Here is a 20497-nt window from a genome sequence, read left to right on the forward strand (position 1 = left end):
AAAAAAAATAATGCAAGCTATTGTTCCAGAAGGCGGCAAAAAAGAATATATGAAAATAACCAAAAACGTAACTATTATTTTCATCTAGTTATGTTGTTATCATATAAATGTATTTGCTAACTGCCTATTTTCGAAGCTTTTTTATTGAAATTTAAGATTAAATACTCAATGATGAAAAACATTTGTGAATAACTGAGCTGGATATATTACATTATTATATATTAGCAGGGCTCTAGAGTGCGACCAATTTGGTCGCACATGCGACCTAATTTCTCAATGGTGCGACTAAAAAAAATCTGAGGTTGCATCAGTGCGACCAGCCGTTCGAGAAAAAAAAGTCTCTGCGAAAGTATGCGATGAATTTAATATCAAAATGATTAACAAATGCATGCGCAGTCATCTGTGAACGTGATACAAGTTACTTGTATTTTAGTATTCACACACAAATGCCGTATGATTTGAATCTGTGAAATGTAGATTGTAATAAACATGAGGCGATTTGTACAAATAGAGACAGATTTGTGAATACAATGTTTTATTTTGTGTTCATGTATAATCATTTTGCGCATACCTATGATAAGTTGTGCATTTGTGTATCGTGCAACGCGCGTCCATTCATCCTGTTCTGTGCATTCGGATTTTGAGACGTTCTTTACACGGTTTTGCATTGGACAATCCACACACAAACAACATCAGATCCACGCACAACCGTGCATAAACTACGGCCTACCACTAGATGGCAGTCTCACAGAGCGACGAAGAGGTTTGCGGCAGAGGTTGCGATAGACTTTTTCCGTCATTTTGAACAACGTTATCGTTGTGTTAATATAAAAAGTGTAAAAATATTTTCAGTTCATTTTGAAACTATGGCGAAACAGAATAGACGGTGGTGAGCCGTCAAAATGACTCTCGCCCATTCAGGAAAACGGGATCAGTGGAGACTCGTGTATAAACAAGTCATTAGACTATGCCGTCTCACCACCGTCTAATCTATTTTGCAATAGATTCAAAACGAACTGAAAATAGTTTTACACTTTTCATAATAACACAACGATAACATTGTTTGAGGATCTGATTCTGCAATGCATGCATCTGTCACTTAATCAGACCCCCGCGTCGCGTGCTCACACATACACACAGGCGCGCACAGTGGTGCAGTGTTTACAAACTTTTTTCCTTCAGAGAGAGCGATAGCGACTAGCGTTATTTTGGATAAACCTTAACTTTAAGTACGGGGGAAATGTTTCTCTGCGTCTTTTCCGTTCAGTGAGCGGCAGAAGCAGCACATTCATAAAACAGCATCTTAAAGTAACTTGTAAGTAAATTAATAAATGATTAAAAAACAGCGTTTTCAAGCACCTGCCATTGTTACTGTTATGATTATAAACATTTGTCTGTAATTATTGTTTTATGTCTGACAACAGAAACATTAAATATGTGAACGACTTTATTGGGTATTCAGTTCCGTAAGTTCAGAGAGTAAACGCATGTACATAGTGATGATGTCACAAACATGCTAATTAGCACGTAACATCAACCTTGGACCATAGTGATGGGTAAAAATAGATTATGACGGATTTTTTATGAGCCTGTTAGTCAAAATGACGGACAATGAAAAAGTCTAGCGCAACCTCTGCCGCAAACAGAACATCCTTGAGAACATCCTAGGTTCTCAAAGCCTTTGAAAATTGTACGTCAGCTTGGTTCATGCACTTACCAGTTGTCAGATGTGAAAACTTGGCATGCCTCTCATCTTTCTCTAATAAACATACACATGACTATCAAAATAACAAATGTATCTGTCCAGCAAACACACGTTACGGACCCCTCATGGTTCTCCAGGTAAAAGCGTCTGGAAGAATGAACACATGCCATTCAAAACATTCGTAAATAAGTCAATCAATCACATAACAAACATGTATATCATTCATTAACAACAACAAACAAAAGTTAATTCTGGTGCGCTGTCTGACAGAGATTCACAGAGAAAAGAAGCTCTCCATACAACAGAGTCATGGTGACGCGCGCGCACACACACACACACACACACACACACACACACACACAACCACACACACACACACACACACACACACACACACACACACACACACACACACACACACACACACACACACACACACACACACACACACACACACACACACACACAGAGCAGTGAGCAGCCATTGCAGTTGGGGGGATCGGTGCCTTGCTCAAGGGTCTCACCTCAGCCGTGGTATTGACCCTTTGCTAAGCCCCGCCCTCCTTAGTTACTGTTGCCACGCCTGTCAAGCTTTCACGCCTGGCAAGTGTAAGTGTGTATGCACCGGTGTCAGACATTCCCAATGAGATAATTATGGAGTTTAAATGGATCCAAAACTCACGCGTATGGAATCCGCGCGCGCACGCGCGATGCAAACGCGCATAATGATAACCACGCGCGGAAAGCTGCTCCGCGAGGGCGCATTTAAACGCCTCCAAAGTCTCAGAACTCAATTCAACGAGCGAGCAAGTGTGAGCAATTGCGAGAGCATAGAGATAATCGCGCGCGCGCTCGTCAAAGCCTCTGCTCGCGGACTGAGTTTTTGCTCGCGGAGCAGAAATGCGCCCGCGCGAGGATTCTTTTCCGTTTGCGGATACTGTTCTGCTCGCTCGCGGAGTTTAAATGCGCCCTCGCGGAGCAGCTTTCCGCGCGTGGTTATCATTATGCGCGTTTGCATCGCGCGTGCGGATTCCATGCGCGTGAGTTTTGGGTCCATTTAAACTCCATAGCCAGGCTACTGCTCACACGTCGTGGGTCTAATCTACGCCTTGGACCTGGCAAGAGCCAGAGATGCTGAGCTGAGCCATACATCATCAACAACACAAACACATTTCCGTCTTGCCTTTAATCATCTTATTTTACGTTCAAATATATACATTATGAACAAAGAACCGTCATTATTTCCAAGCGATGATGTGCTGAGTTAGCTAGCTAGCTAACATTAGCGTGCTCTTACCTTGGAGCAAACATAGGTGTTTTTGTTAATCCTGTCGACCTAGTGGGACATTCTAAAACACTTAACGTACCTAAACAGCGATAAAGGAAAACCAAGTTTCTGTCAAAGTTTACTTCTAATAAACACATGCTGCTGTCAGGCCCGGATTAAGAATTCAGAGGCCCCTGGGCACAAGTGTTTTATGGACCCCCCCACATACACATGCACACAATAATGTTTTTAATTAGCCTACCATGCGTATAAACACCTCTATCTTTTACAGGATTACATTGACAAGTTACAAACTATGATCACAACCTGAAGGACTATATCAACACCTGTACACATCCTCCATCATACTTTACACCTCATGATTGCAACAATGCTTTTCTGGACCAGCAACAACAATATTAAGACATTTCCCAGCATACTGTAACTCACTGGCATATGCAAGCAGCACACACTACCACACCTCTACCAAATCAGTTCTATCAGATTCTTCCATAATTCACACACAAACATGCAGGACATGCAAAACTGATCTTAAGAGAAAATATAAGAACTTTCTTAAGATAAATTACAGAAGGTTTTTAAGAATATTCTTAAATGCAATTTTCAAATATTTTCATCTTTATTTTTCTAAGAATAAATGGGCAGTCTTTGTCAATGATTGTACTTCAAGAGTAATTTGTCTATTTGTTAAACTTTATTTGTATAACAAGCACCTTGCGACTCACGTTCTTATTTAAGCGTGTAATGTGTTACAGTAAACGGCATTAACGAGTATTATAAGTATAATTATTTAGCATATACATTATGACATCATCATATGTGTGCGTATGTCAACATTTTGCAATGTATGTAAAAGCACTGTGGATTATCTAATAATGAAGTCTTAATATTGGTAAAGTAGGGCAGGTACTGATCAACATTATATCAATATAAAATAATTCATAATTGGCATGGAAGCACCACCAAATAAATGTAAAAAACGCTTACCTTTTAAGATTTAAGACAGCCGCGAGGGTATATCAACTCATGTTTACAACAATAAATCCGTTCTCATTGACATACTGTGTTTTCAGTTTCTGTTGTCAGTTCATGACGCGACATCATCTAACAACTCACAATAAAAAGCGGTGATTTCGGCTAACGTTATATGATCTTTCACACAGCCTCATGGTAACCATGTGCATATTTACGGATGAAATTTGTTCATGTTTATATATCCAAACAGTCGATAACAGTGACAGGCTGTTGGAAACGCTGTTTCGTACTCATTTTATTCACGGGTCACCTGTCGTACCGTGGTGCTTCTTCCTGCCGCTCACTGTACAGAGTTACGCCGAGAGAAGGGATTCCTGCGCCGGGAAAGAGAGACCTCGCGCTCGCGGGGCAGCACTGGTGACATTTTCCCACTGAATGAAGGCTAAGGTTTATCCAAGAAGTGGATATATAGATTTGTCGCTATGTGCTTCTTCTGAACAAAAGCCGCTAGATGGCTCGTAAAAGTGACTAAATCAAAAGACAGATTTTCTAATTCAGAAACAATGTTTTGTGTGTGCACCTCCATGTGCGCACACAAATGAATTTGGCGTAAACGCTGTTATGTGAAATTTTCTTTCCCTTGCCTGGGCGCCAAGCACGCATGGGCCCCTGGGCCTGTGCCCATAATGCCCATTGGATAATCCGGCCCTGGCTGCTGTCAAAAGAACGAGCTCTTGGTCCGCGGATAAAGTGAATAATATCACGTTAAGCGTTCTCACCATAGAAGTCTATTATAAGAGAAAACATCTTAACGTGTCTTAGACAAATTTCTGTCATTTTAGTTGTAATTAATACTTCAAAAGCCACCGTGCATTGTGTTAAAAAGTGCAGTAGGGGCCTCTTTCTGCCCTGTCTGAAACCAATATTAAGAAATGAGGCTGAAGGTAATAAAGTTGCTAACTCCTGGCTTCAGTGTTGTTACGTCGAGCTGAAAAGCCTGTGGAGCAAACTAGAACAAAACAGTACAAATGTTTCTAAAAGCTCTGATAAAAAGGGACAGAAATATAAATGAGATGATACAGCGCGTTGTTTAGGTACGTTACGCCACGACTGCCTAAAAGTTGGCTCGATGGCGCCACCTGGGGTCAGTTACATAAACACAGCCGACTGTCTGTCTTAACAGCTACTCTCACAGACTAGCAATTGGTAGGACTAATCAGTCTTATTTCTCATATTTCAATTACACCAATTTACATTTTAACTGACTTGAAATAGTTGTAACCAGTTTTGAGGAAAATAATGAGATGACCGGCCCCTGGATCACGTCATTATGAAATCTGCTGTAGTGTCACATCTCACTCGTTTGCAGACAAATCATATTTTGTGTTTTATTTAACATTGGAATAAACAGTACATTCCTAATGAGTGTGTAATTTGTTTGTTATTGTTGCACAATAACACTGTGAAGTCTCTCTTATCTCTAGGAATTATTGAAACTCTTTACATGTCAGCACAGAATCTGAAAGCATATTACAAATCTTATTCCATTCACTGAAGCAGACACAGCACACTGAAATGAGCTCAATAATGGTGGAAAACGACTGATTTCTCTTTACATCCGTAACTCTATCATAACTGCTGTCTGCTTCACAGATGAAGGTTAGTAGTTCAGTTCTCAGACATAAGAGGACAACTTTATTGACATTACAAAATCAAAACAAATGACAAAAAATAAATAAACTTTACATGTTTACTTTGACATTATAACTCTGACATGGAAAAACGCAAAGAGCCAAGACAGACTGTACAGCTTTATGACACCGGAGGAAAAACTTACATTCAAACGTGAAGCAAAACTTCAGAAGTCTACAAGTAACAGTCAAATAAATCCTTTAAGAGATGAGGTAGTTTGTTATTTGAAATGTTTTGAAGCGATTTTGAAATGATGGCCATAAAGGGACAGTTCACCCAAAAATAAAAATGTATGAATATCTGAATAAATGTCTTTGTTCTGGAAAGAATTCTTGTGACCAAACAGTTCTTGGCCGTCATTGACTAGCATAGTAGAAAAATGACAATGCTTTGCTTTTCTACATTCTTCAAAATATCTCCATTTGCGTTCAACAGAACAAAGACATGTATACAGATTAGAAACAACTCAAGGGTGAGTAAATGATGACAGAATTTCCTTTTTCTTGAACACATGCACCAGAAAAATAAATGATTCCTAAGAAAAGACGCAGATTTTCTCCACTGAATCCAGTCGCTGGTTGTCATGGCAATATGCCATACTGCACATATTACTGTACATGTCATGGGCTGACTTCAGTACATGGATTCTTCAGCGAGCACATCTGGAAAAGAAAGTCAAAGTGATTGAGTATATGATATTTGTGAGCTGTTTTCTCATAGGATGATTTATTCACCTTCTCTGATGTCGCCATACAGACAACGGTTGAGTTGATTCAACTCAGAATTGATGTCACAGCAGTCGTGTGTGTTGACCGTCAGAGGCGTCCGTACGGGAAGACTCTGGACATGATTTTCTTTCACCACGTCCAGGTCGCGCAGAATGCCTTCGATGATTCCCTGGTCCAGAAGCGGCTCGGGTGCGTGCAGCCAGCAGGAGGCGCCGTTGGCACGTGAGATGTGTGAGCTGTACGCATCGAAGCTGCTGGCCAGAGAGTAGATCTGACGGGCCAGTACGCTGATCTCGTCCCGCTCCGTCTCGCTGTATTGGAAGCGTCTCTCTGATACGGGTGAGGACTCTGGGGTGAGCAATGCACCGTGGGGCAGAAGAAACGAGCGGAGGTCCTCGGGATGGAGAGCGCATTCGGATCGGTAAACGGGGACCAGGTGAGCGTCGGGCACACGGGTGTGGAGGTCACGGGGCGGATCAGAGAACAGCTGAGATCCCAGACTCAAGGCTCCGAGAGGGAACTGATCCAAACCCTCACATCCCACCAGAACATCTACGGCACGGTAAGCCTCAGACAGGAAGTCAGAAGCGAGAGAGGACGTGGGGCTGTAGGGAGGGGTGCAGAAGAGCGAGCTTGTGTGCTCCTCGTGCGTGTAATGGCGCTTGATCTCGGACGTCCTCCTGGTTTTGGTCCTGGGTTCATGTGTCTGTGTTTCACACTCGCTCTGTCTCTTTAAACAGCGTCCAGGCCGCCGCGACGAGGACATCGACGCCCTGCTGTAGAGCTTCTCTTTGAGATAGATGGCCTCTGTTTCACTGCAGACACACAAGAACATGGGTCACGTATGACGTCTACTAAACGCGGCAGAAATCAGTTCGGGTGTGCAGACAGAGACAAAGATGGCTCACCCGATGACGTGGTTTTTGCAGCCAATCACTCGTCTAGCTCCTTCCATACCGACCCTCACATAGATCCAGACCCACGCCAGATCTTCACGCTGCAGTCTGACAACCATCTGCACTTCTGTGTCTCCATCATCTTCTACTGCGGAGCAGAAAAATACATTTTTGTTCATCTGAATTCAAAAGCGAAGGTCACTTCTGTTTCACTTCACTCACCCAAACGCTTGTGCAGGCCCGCGCTCACCGTGAGGTCATCAGGGTGTAGAAGGCGGTACCACGATCGACCTATCAGCTCCTCTGATGAGAACCCCAAGTGGAAGAAGACGCTGAGAAAACAACAACACAACTTATTATTGTTTATGTTTATTATCCATCCAGCACAACCGATGAAACGCCGTCATTCATTTCCTGTCCCTCCTGCTGTATGAAACCAGAATGGAATGACGATCTATCAATCAGCACCATGACATCACAACATGCACACAATATCTATACATGATAAATATGTGTAATATACACCAAATGTAGGCTACAATAAGTGCTGATCAATGACACGGTAGTAATGCTTGTACCTGTGAGGGGCGTAAGTGAAGCTCATGTCTGGTTTGTGGAGAGTTTGGAAGCACATGTAGTCGCTGAGATAGTCGACGTCTCTCAGTCTGTTAACTGTGGGCGTACAGAGGGCCACAAAGAGAGCGGGGTTTGGCCGTCCGCCCTGAAAGCGACCCCTCACCAGCACTGAACAGCTGCTGCCATACTGAAGCCGGAAAGCTTTAGAGGTGACCATCCTACACACCAAGCTCCTCTCTGAGAGAGAGAGAGAGAGAGAGATTTACAACCTCATCTAACCCAATGCCTTTACATGTCTATGTAGATTGTTAAGCACCTGCTGAAACATTGGGCTCTTCTTTCAAAAAGTCTTTGACATGTTCCACATCTTGAGTGTCAATCATATCATAGAACGTGTCTCCCTGAAGCACATCTACCTGTGAAGCAGCACACAACACTACATTACAACTCTACTCAGATTGAATCCGTTGGGTTAAAAAACACATCAAGTACGCGTACGGATAAAAAGAGAAACATTCTTACCATTGACAGTCCAAGATACTGAGACACATTCTCAGAAACATAAAGCAGTTTCCCTTCTTTAGTGAATGCAACAATAAATCCAGCCAGCGCGTGCAGAATGTCCTGCTGCGGCAGAGAGACATCCGCACTGTTCTCACAGACACCTGGAGAGAGAGAGAGAGAGAGAGAGAGCGCGTGAGAACACACCTTCATTACATCAGATGGGATTCAGTGAGAAATGCGCGCGCCTTTACCTGCGAGCAGCGCACATTTGCGCATGAACGTGCAGATGATGGACATTGAATGCAGGTAAGAGAGACGCTCGTGCTCGTCTGCGCAGATAGGCAGCATTGCGCGCAGACTCCGAATCTCTGCATTGATGTGATCGCGTCGCGCTTTAGACGCGCCTTTAGTGGACCTGCATCAGACAAAACATCAAAGTTTAATTCTTTAGTTCCCAGGACGGCCATTCAAAGCGTCAGAGACAATAACGTAGACACTTCAGATGTACAAAAATGTAGAATCCGTTTATTCCTTCCTCTCGTTACCTCATAGATTTCACCATTTATTATTAAAGATGAACACAACGCGCACGGTTCAGACGCTCTGTTCGCAGTGAGAAGAGAGGCCTGTGCGCGCGCTTTTATAGTCTCAGTGAATGAGGCGCCTAGTGGAGCGTTGCGTCACACACGCACGCACGCACGCACACACACTGAAATCTGAGCAATGACGGGCAGTAAGCTCCAACAGATGAAAACGCGGTTATTATGGTAAAATCATTGTAAGCGGAACTTAAGCATGGTTTTCTTACAGTAACCATGGTGTTAATGTAGTAAAACTGTGATTTTACAATTGACAATCAATTCACACAAATAATGATAAGGACGCGGATATAATCACGCGAGGCGGGTTTCATGAAATATTTGTTATAATACGAACAAGTTCTGAGCCTTTTTCGCTCAAGCAAAACGAGAACAAACTCGCTGGTAAAATATCATCAGACATGAAACATCTGATGAGAAAATGACATATTTCATAAAAAACATTAAACAAAGCTGCATTTGTTAACATTAGTTTGAGCATTTTAGTACTTCTTCAGCATTTATCTTAGTTTATGTTCATACATGCTGAAAAACTTTATTGTTTATCATTAGTTCAAGTTTGGTAATGCATTTAATAATGTTAACAACTAACTTTATTGTAAAGTGTGAATAATAACTCTTGATTTACACTAAATAATGCTCTATATTAATGGATAGTCCAAAGTGCTGAGAGGATTATTGGCGTTCCCTTACACACCTGAACACATTCACATTTAGGCATAAAGCAGATGCCTTTATCCAAAACGACTTAGAAAAATGAGAAAACACCGAAGCGATATAGCGTAAGGAGACAACAATAATAAGTCAGCAGGTTTCACGGGTGCAGGACAAAACCATTAGAACTGTTGCCTTCAGGTGTGTGCTTCATCACCCTCATGAACAACTCACTGCCCCAGAGGTCCAGTGCAAGAGTCTCGGTGTATTTAGCACATCCCTCCCCTCTGCACAGGTGGACCTAAACATCCAGAAATACATTGCTTATGTAGAATTCTCTGTTATAATTCTTATATTGACTTCTTAATCTATATGTATTTGGATGTCTGCCCTGGTATCTTCAAGTACCTCCCCCCGAAAAATGTGCATGCATGGGTGTGTGTGCGGAGATAATAAACCAGACATGTGCGTGCGTGCGTAAGCACACTTGGCATTAAAGCTCTTTCTAAATCCTCTATCAAAGAATCACTTCATTCAAAGACACCAACTGTGATTTACTGACTCCACACACATTAAAACATCACAGAGTCGGGTGCAGACGTTCTGATGGTCCGTCTCAAATTATGGAATGGGTTGGATTGAGTATGTACAGTGTGAATTGAGAATAAAGTGTCCATCTGTCATGAAAGTGCATTGAGGGCCGTCAGGAGGTCTGTAGAGTTTCCTGCGCGACTCCCGTCTGCTCTCTGCACTTAACACTGTAGATAACACACGACTTTATACCACAGACCACTGACAGACATCAACAAACTGAGACAAATATCATCATCTATGCACCAGTTGTGTTAGACACAACGGTTTTCATAGTAAAGTCATATTTCCTCGACCCTTTAAGCGTATAGAGCAGACGCTTCACTTCCACCTTCGTTTGTTGTCTTCGGCTCTGTTGAAACAGGCCACAGCGATTCATTTGATGCAAAACACTTCAGACTTTGATTTTCTAGCGACTTCTTCCATGGACTCAGCTGGATAGATTTAGCAGATCTAGATCTAGATTTGACCAAAGTCAATAGAATGTTTTGAGCCGAGGTCCAATTGTTTTACAGTGTCTTTGGTTTACAACCATCAGAGAACAACAGATTATTTGTCTAAAACGATATTCTGTAGTTTAACACTGAACTGAGACTTAGGCATCAGTAAACACTCGCAGACACAACGGCCCATGTATCATCATAGCGTCTTCATATCATTTATCAGCTAGCTATTATCATAATCATGAGCAAAAAGTCACAAAACCAGATTTCAACATAAGAAACTCATTGGCACAATTAAAGCTTAAAGGAATATTACTTAAAGATTCATGACAGAAAAGAAGCCGATGAGTGAGCTGTCAGAGGTGAGAAGAGAAATCATCTTCAGGTGATTTATCACAATCTTTCAGCTTCTTCACCTGATGTCGTAGCGTTTGACTCCAGGGAGCTTCAAAAAGCAGCCGCAGGTCAAAACAACCATCAGCTCGTGACACGACATGACTTTTAATGCTGTGTTTAGGTCTGGAGAGCCTCATCTGAGCTTCTTGACGTCTGACACACACTAGCGGCCATTAGCATCACGTGAAGCCTTCCAACAGGTGGAGTTTGTCCCATCACAATTCTGCCACCATTTAACCTCTGGCTTTCACAACCCCTGCTAAATACAACGGCATGAAGGTCACGTCCTCTGAGATATCAGCGCCATATCGCGCAACACACTTAAACCTCATAGACGTTACTGTGACGTGAAGACGTTCACTCACTTACTCTTGCTTCATAGATGCTAGAGATTGACACATTAACGGAAGTTTATTGTTTTCTTATTAACAGATGATGAAACTGCATTTGAACATAAAATTCACTTAAATTTCTTCTGATGTTTATATGAATAATAAACGAGTCAGTGAATCATCAACTGAAGTTATAAAAGTCATTATTTCAGATGTCTGAAGTCTCTTGACGACGGTTTGATATTATACGTTTAGATACAATCAATAAAACCAAGACAACATAATGAAAGTCTGTTGTGTTGCAGTTCAAAGAGGAATCGGCGTTTAAAAATCAACGGACGTTTTTGTAAATGGAACAAAGACTCTGCAGACTGAGAAACATCACACACACACAGTAAAGATTCTGACCAACGAGATAAAAACAAATGTAGCGCTTCATGTGTAAACCCTCTCTGTCTGTGTGTGACATGAACATTTAGCCCCATCTCTTTACAAAAAGGTTACGAACAATATTTGTTTATTGATCAGTGATCTAAACATCAGTCACATTGAAGCAGTAAATGAATCAAAAGATCTTCGAATACGTTTGAAATTAGTGAAGCACCACAAACATACGAAACTTTGACCTCTGTGCACTCTCTGAGAGTTTATTTACTGTATGTACAGTGAAGAGTGCTGTGCGCATGCAAAAGAGAATATTCATTTTTAACAAGTTTTATTTTCAAAAACAGAAAAGATCCATCAAATCCTGTTAAAAGTCAGATAAAGAACACTCAGTCTGTTTTCTGCTGAATGATTCAGAAATCTCACGTTGATTTAAATATTGTCTCTGCTGTTCATGACAGCGATTATGCCAGCTGCACGTAAACCAGATTGATAAGAATCACTGAGATTACAACGGTTAAACAAACTTCATTTCACTCAAAAACCTCATAAAAACATGGTAACACTGAATAATTGGCCTAAATTAAATTGTGCAGGTTTTTTCCTCAAAATGAAACAAGGGCCTCAACAACGGCAAAATATATCCAGGAAAACGGCGTTCAATGGCACGGAAACTCGTCTCATGGGATCCGAATGTTGAAATCCTGATTCACAACCAATGAATGAGCAAAGGCTTCTTCTGCTGTCAGCCGTGAGAGGAGAATATGGGCCGACTGATGGTGCTGTTGGTGGTCATGGCTGCCAGCTCCCACCTGAAGAACACAAACATGTTTATGGGTTCAGAGCATCATCAGATGACTGTAAATGATGAAACCCATGATGAGCAGAATGATGTGGTCTCTCTGCAGGAGGGGTGAATGTGTGTCGAGGCAGTAGGAGGGTCTGATTCATTAAGATAAGAACTTGACCAACTTGACCATTTGTGACTTTTTGTCACTGTGACAATCATTCAGGTCTCACTGAGTGCGTTTACATGCACAAAATAAACGGATCAAAAATCAGCTTATAAAAGAAACCTGTTTTCACGTGTTTACATGCATAGTAATAAACCGGCGTTTACATGGAAGTTTCAGACTTGCCGGGTTTCTTGTGTGCAGTGAATTCATCGTCGATAGTCTGTTTAGTCATTAAACATGCAGAGGGAAAACGGTCAGAAGCTGTATTTTTATATCTCTTCTCTGCATATGCAACAATAGTTCTTCATTTTGACGTTTCTACATCAACTGCATGATTTGAGAGCGGACTTAGTTATTTTACTGTTACTTCCGTTTGGGACTTTTACCATTTCCCCGATAAAAGAAAAACGTTTTACACGTTTACATGACCTTACTTGTTATCAGCTTATTAAGCATAATCGGAGTAATGTAAACATGTGCATGTAAACGCACTCACAGTATGTGAAAACAACAGCATTTCTGCCTTTGCGCTTCAAATGTGTTTTTATGAAAAACCTTCATGAATCTCACTGCTGTAACACAAACACACTGTGGTGTACATCTGCAGAAATCTGTGTGTGTATTTTGTCTTTGGTGAGAGTGATAATTCTTTCCACTAATTGGCTGAATTAATGGGCTTTGCTGTTAGTGTGGAGTATTAACACGACTTGAGAGTGATCTGACCCCTCTCTCTCTCGTGTGTGTGTATGTGTGTGTAACCTGATCTGTAAAGCTGTGGATGAGGGTCAAGGGTTGATGGTCAGATTGTTATCAGTGTCTCTGGTTTCACACTCATTCACTGCTCTGTGTGTGTGTGTGTTATAATGATGTGAGTTATGTTTTTGTAAATGGCCCACACACTGATTAAAGACTCATAAATCAGCTGAATCAGGTTTTCATTTAAATGTAATAATGTCCACAGGTCAGTGTGAGAGTTTGGGGATAAAAATATCATTAGCCTGCTTTGAAAACAAGTCTGTGAGATGTTCTTACTTTAACAGTTTGTGCATCTGTGTGTGTTGAGTTAAAACACATAAACACTGCACGTGCGGCAGCCACTGTTCACATGGATGACATAATATGAAAGATGTATGCTGTATCGGTCCGGGTGTTTATGGGCTAATTGACAAAAGAGACAAAATGGCAAAAAAGAGCCAATAGAGACACAAAAATGATTCCTATATCTAAACGGTGGAGTAGAGATCTTCTGTCATTCATCAGATGTCTGTGCACACGCAGTTGAACGTGCAGCTCAATTCATCTCACCTGATGTCATGCGGAAGACCAGACTGCTCCAGACTGTACTGAATCACCGCTAGTTTACATAAAGTCTTCAAATTAGGACCTGAAAAAAAATATGTGACGAGTTAAAGACAGACAACGCGATGAACATGTATATATTCTGAACATGTATCTCTGTCTATTAGACCGTCTAACAGTGGCTAAAATCACTAAATACTTTAACATAACATTTAAAAAAACAGTGAATGAAGTTCAGGTACATGTATTCAGTGTGAACACGGCTCAAAAAGACGAGTAACCCATCACAATAAACTGTCACAACTACAGAAATGTGAATTGGAGGAGTGCAGAGGAAAGCCTTATATGGTCTTCCGCTGCAGATCTCCATATGGAGCTGCGCAGGTGTCTGCAGTGATGCCAACAGCATTTCCCTGCTCTATTTTTCACTCTCTCCTGTGGAGCAGACACACACTGTGCCATAAGAGACACTTTATTTGGTAACCGCATCTAAAGCCGGAAGCCCGATTGAGACCAAACCATAGAGATAGAGAGAGAGAGAGAGAGAGAGAGAGAGAGAGAGATAGGAGAGAGAGAGAGAGAGAGAGAGAGAGAGAAGAGAGACCGAGAGAGAGAGAGAGAAAGAGAGAGAGAGAGAGAGAGAGAGAAAAGAGAAGAGAGAGAGAGAGAGAGAACGAGAGAGAAGAGAGAATAGAGAGGAGAGAGAGAAAGAGAGGAGAGGAGAGAGAGAGAGAGAGAGAGAGAGAATGAGAAGAGGAGAGATAGAGAGAGAGAAGGAGAGGAGAGAGGATAGAGAGAGAGAGAGAGAGGGAGAAAAGAGAGAGAGAGAGAAGAAGAGAGAGAGAGAGAGAGAGAATGAGAGAGAGAGAGAGAGAGAGAGAGAGAGAAGATGAGAGAGAGAAAGGAAAGAGAGAGAGAGAGAGAGAGAGAGAGAGAGCGAGAGAGAGGGAGAGAGAGAGTGGAGAGGGAGAGAGGGAGAGAAGGAAGAAGAGAGAGAGAGGAGGAGAGAGAGCAGAGAGAGAGGAGAGAGAGAGAGAGAGAGAGAGAGAGAGAGAGAGAGAGAGAGAGAGAGAGAGAGAGAGAGAGATGGATCCACACACACATGGATGTGCACACACACACACACACAGACATGTGCACACACACACACACACACACACAGACATGTGCACAAACGCGCGCACACACACATGCGCGCACAAGGACACACGCGCACACACAGACACACACAAACACACACAAACACACACGCGCATACACGCCCATGCATGCACATAGACACATGCACACACAGACACACGCACACACACACACAGACACGCGCACACACACGCACGCACACACACGAGCACGTGCACAGACACACGCGCACACACAGACACACGCACACACACACACAGACACGTGCACACACAGACACACACGCACACAGACACACGCACACAGACACGCGCACACACAGACACGCGCACACACAGACACACGCACACACACACGTGCGCACACGCGCACAATCTTATATTTTATTTGTTTACTTCATTGGCACTGTTGTAATTTCTTTGTTTACTCTGTGCAGCTCTCTGTGATGTTATCAAACCCTTCAGAATGAGAAGATAGAAGCAAATAACTCACTGAAGTCCAGGATGTACAGGTCTGAATGATCCATGAGGTTAAATTCATCACCCATCCCTTGTTCTGGACACGGGCTGTCAAACACACAATCACATACATGAGACAATTCCATGATGCCTCTCTTCAGTTCATCACACAGGAAATGAGTGGATGAACTTCCTGCACTGATGCACTTTAACACTATGAACGAGGGTGCGTCTCAATCAGCTCCCTTCTTCAGTAGTCAGGACACTGATAAGAGAGCCTTTAAGCTAAGCGCTCCCTCAATTGCAAAATCCATCCAGTGCACTAAAACGTTCATTCCCTAAAAATTCCCACAATGCAACACATAAACCAGGCGGCATCAAAGCTGCACAGACTGTTACAGAATAATCCAAGTCTTTACTTAACCCAGTCCCCGCTTCTGCCTGTTGGGATAAATACTAGTGGTGATGTTTCACAAAGTGCTTCAATAGTCCCTCTGCAGTCAAATAAATCACTGTCCTTACCCGTGTGTGTACATCAAATACACAACCACTCGCTCAAACGTCTGCAAATAACTACTTCACATATAACAAATGTCTGACTGTCATGAACACATGAATCTCACAATGTCCGGTTTTCAATACATGGTAATCATGGCACAAATAATTCACAACATGGCAATACACACAGGCACGCACGCACGCACGCACACTCACTCACTCACTGGTGTTATCAGGGCAAACAGACAGTAGATCAGCAGGAAACAGGCGTTCTAAAGTCTGAATCTCACACAAACATCTGTTTCCTGCACACACAAACACACACGGACAACACAACACATCACAACACTTCATGTTTCTAGAGAGAGATTTCAAACAAACATGACAGATGCTTCATACAGCATTCATGAAGCGATACGGCTTCACGTGACTTCATTCTTCTCCTCTTGAGTGCAGGATGTTGTTGGGACTTTATGTTTCTAATCTTCCATAAACAAACAGGTTGCTGGTTTAAAGTGAATCAGAGAGGTTTGGGGTCCCGGGGGGCCAGCTGTGGAACTCATTACATCCCAACAACCCCCCCCCAGGAGGTCACCCACCCCGGATTATGCCGAGACCTTTATCAGACCTGTGGCCCGTTACATTAACGTATGCGTTCTGCTATTTATTTACCTTCATTGGCCTCTGCATTGGTCAGAGTTAATGAATCGCTGGACGCTCACAGAAACGCCGCAGGTTTGAAGATAACCACCACCCAAAAAATAAATACAAATCACCCCGAGGGCAAAAACAATGAAATGAAAGAGTGTGTTAGTGTTGTAAAAGACACAAGCGTACTACAATAATGAAAGTGAATTCATTTTCAACCACAGGTGCTTCACAAATATTGAGCTTAACCCATTAATACTGAACACACACACACACACACGATCAGGCCGGTCTCTTAAAGCTCTTCAGTGTGTCATCGTTCATCTGAAAGAATATATGAACATATATGAATATATGATCTCAAAATGAGATAAAAATCATGTTTTTATTGTGTTTTATTGTGTTAGTTAGCTGTGCTTTTTGAGTTATTATGGCTTAAATCAAAACTGCAGTTTGACTGATATTAATTGGAATGGACAATAAAAAAAACTTGATTTTTGAAAAAAATGTAAACGGAGCAAAAATGTTCAAGTAATTTTTCCTACTATGGGAGTCAACAGGGGGCAAAATCTGTCAGGTCATAAGCATTCTTCCAAATATCTTTCTCTGTGTTCATCAGAACAAAGACATTTATACAGATTTGGAACAACTCGAAGGCGAGTAAATGATGACAGAATTATCATTTTGGGTGAACTGTCCCTTTAAAGTTCTTCTGAATGATCATAGATTACTGACAGTGAGCAGCACTGGACCACCACTCTTCATTAATCCACTTAATACAACACACAAGCAGACAGACAGACAGACAGGGAGAGACAGAGGCATGGGGTTGTGAGTGTGAACGTGTGGTGTGTGTTTATGAGCAGCCTGCTGTTTGATGGCTCATTTGTGTTAGGTGATCAGGGAAGTATCATTGAGGACGTTCCTCCCTTTCACCTCGACACACTGTAACAGCACACGCACACACACGCGCACGCACGCACGCACACACACACGCACGCACGCACGCACGCACGCACGCACACACACACACACACACACACACACACACACACACACACCCCTCCCGCCCTGCTGCCCTATGAAAACACACTTGCTGTTGGACGTAACACCACTGGGAATGTTGACTGAATTCCTCTGAAAGTTCTCTGGCACACATCACCTCATTAGCTTGAGTGTCACCTTCTTAAAAGGTCAGTAATGAAGAAGTGAACGATCCCCCTCCACCACACACACATTCATCCGTTTATGCTGCAAAAATCCACAGAGAAAGAGAAACGCACATACACACAGTTCATGAGGCGTTTCCTCTTCCTGTTTCCGGGTGAGTTGGCCGAAAGGAACTCATCATGTAATATGACTTCCTGTGAAGAATCTTATCTGTTCAGTACACATGTCATCATCATCATCCACTGGTCCAACATCAGCTGTGAAAGGATGGTTTTTAGAGTCAGTCGTGAGATTCTCTCAATCCACACAAGACCGTCTCTGTTTACCCAAACAACGGTCATCCCTAACAAAAGTGTCCCATTATCTCACTACAGAAAGTTACACCATGATGTGTGTAATACAACTATGGCAACCCACCGAAAAACATGCGTACTATACTTACTATAGTGGAACTATACTTGTGACTTTAGAAAAAACTGTAAGGAATTGAGTATTTTCTTTAATATTCATCAGTAAACAGTTTTATTTGATTCAAAGTTTTAATCAACAAAAAATCAACACTGGTTTTATTTGAGTTTAGATCTTTAAGCTTTTTATGGTTACATCACAAATAAATGTAAACAGACAATAACAGCCCGGATCATGAAGTCATGACATGCGTGTTCCGCCGTATCTGAACTTACATGTACTGTATATGTGACACAACACTCGCTAAATAAGATCAAAATCAGAATTGTTTTCTCCTAGGAAGAGCCAGGACATGATTGAGCTGAACAAAGCCGGTCATATACACCTGAGGTTGGGTAAATGATCAGAGAATTTTTATTTTCATCCTTTACAGAAACAGCAATGGAAGAACTGAAACCTTCAGGGTTATAAAATGTGCAACAACCAACTTTTAATAAAAAGATGATTCTGTGGCACAGAGAACACAACATGAAACTTGTTCTCATCACTATCTGAAATTCTTCAGTCTTTAAACCCCAGATTTACTTCATCTCAATCTCAGGACTCAGGACGTGACTATCAGAGACCCCTGAGGAGTGAGAGTGGGATTAAAGAAAGACACGGATAGAGATTCTAGTAACATCTGTCTGGCTGCAGAGAGAGAGACAGCGGGCATTAAGACTCAGAGAATCAGAAGAGCAGATAATGTTGCAAACAGGCCGGATGGAGTCTGGGGTTAAATTTAGACAACAGCGCAGAATATCAGCGTTTAGCCCATGTGAAAACAAAAATCACCAGAAATTATCACCAGAGAAACACTGTTATCTCTCGCCTCTAACAAGAGCCAGAAGAGAACAAACACACAATAACACACTAACAAGACTTCACCTGCACAACCAATTCAACATCACACACACACACACATGTCTGGTTTTACACACGTGTGTGTGTGTGTGTGTGTGTGTGTGTGCGTGTGTGTGTGTGTGTGTGTGTGTGTGTGTGTAAGTGTGTTTAATACTGGCGCTTCACACACGACTCGAGACGAGAGCTCGTGAGACCAGAGAGAGATTGTCTGGAGATTTTCTCAAGTGTGTTTCGTCTAGCCAATCAAGTTTTAAGCTGAATCTCTGTATGATTGACTAGAGCCGTCTACAAACACACTGCAGGAGGCACACAGACACAAACACACACACACATGCTAGCGCAACTATCTTTATGAGGACATACACTGACGCAATGCAATCTCCACTCTCGAGCCTGTTCCCCTCACCATAAGAACTAAGTGCCTGACCCCAAAACCTAATTATAACCTAAACCCTAAAACCAGGTATTGACCTTCAAACAGCCCTTTAAAGGGCTCTCAGGCAGTGAGGATCGGCCACAATGTCCTCACTTAACTCTCTTAAGGCAAAAGTATAGTCAGGCCGTCCGCGCGCTGTCCACATGACCTAATTTTCATCATCAGGAGTCGTCCACACACCTTTCCACGTGCAGCCCATTATTGGAGACCGCATGGATGGAACGCATACAACAGCGCATGCACGAAGAAATGTTGAATCAGCCGAGCCACTCATTGACGTACTGTGCATGTGTCGAACTCATCTATCTGCGCTTGAGTATGCTCAAGAAGCTGTGCGGACGCATTTGTGCGCTAGACGGACGCAGAAAGTCAAGTATACCCGGCCCTTTAGTCCACACTCTGCTCGTCTAAAACTTAAACTGGTCCTCACCATGATAGATGTGCAAATACACACACACACATTTGTTTTACTATACTAGTCAGGGCATTGCATAAACTTCATATAGTTTATCCCCCGACCATCACATGTGCTTGACATTACATTTTCAAATCATGCCAACCCAACAGACAAATAGTTATTTAAATTAATTAATTTAACCAAAACAAACACAAAACATGGATCTTCTGTCTGACAACATCTCAAGGACGCTACGCACTGTTTGACTACGTCTCCCACCAGTAAGTCAAAACTTTAACCATAGTCTGTGTTCCTCCCACTCAACTGTTATAAACGTTACTGCTTCCAAATGCATAGAGACTGTGTCTGTCCCCCGAATAATACTAAAAAATAATAATTTAGGCACAACTCAGAGAAAAAA

General features: G+C 42.2%; 2 protein-coding genes across 3 annotated transcripts; both read right to left on the reverse strand.

The window, feature by feature from the left end:
• Positions 1-5323: 5323 nt before the first annotated feature.
• npas4l (neuronal PAS domain protein 4 like) lies at positions 5324-9362 on the reverse strand. Of its 2 annotated transcripts, none has more exons than XM_057327553.1 (9): positions 8910-9362; positions 8616-8779; positions 8383-8525; positions 8177-8276; positions 7863-8097; positions 7507-7616; positions 7297-7429; positions 6395-7203; positions 5324-6322 (listed from the first exon to the last, which is right to left on the reverse strand). In XM_057327553.1, exons 1-9 carry the CDS (start codon positions 8924-8926, stop codon positions 6294-6296), a joined length of 1740 nt encoding a protein of 579 aa, XP_057183536.1. In that variant the 5' UTR covers positions 8927-9362; the 3' UTR covers positions 5324-6293. The 2 variants fall into 2 exon arrangements, with proteins under 2 accessions (XP_057183536.1, XP_057183535.1); XM_057327552.1 differs by having other exon boundaries at positions 7297-7432; positions 8910-9359.
• Positions 9363-12077: 2715 nt separating this feature from the next.
• On the reverse strand, positions 12078-17787 carry LOC130550156 (kelch domain-containing protein 3-like). The gene is made up of 3 exons (XM_057327554.1): positions 15651-17787; positions 14025-14103; positions 12078-12575 (listed from the first exon to the last, which is right to left on the reverse strand). Exons 1-3 carry the CDS (start codon positions 15760-15762, stop codon positions 12509-12511), a joined length of 258 nt encoding a protein of 85 aa, XP_057183537.1. The 5' UTR covers positions 15763-17787; the 3' UTR covers positions 12078-12508.
• Between the last annotated feature and the right edge of the window lie 2710 nt (positions 17788-20497).

The sequence above is a fragment of the Triplophysa rosa genome, unplaced genomic scaffold (genome assembly GCF_024868665.1).
Source record: "Triplophysa rosa unplaced genomic scaffold, Trosa_1v2 scaffold248_ERROPOS105851, whole genome shotgun sequence".
NCBI lineage: Eukaryota > Metazoa > Chordata > Actinopteri > Cypriniformes > Nemacheilidae > Triplophysa > Triplophysa rosa.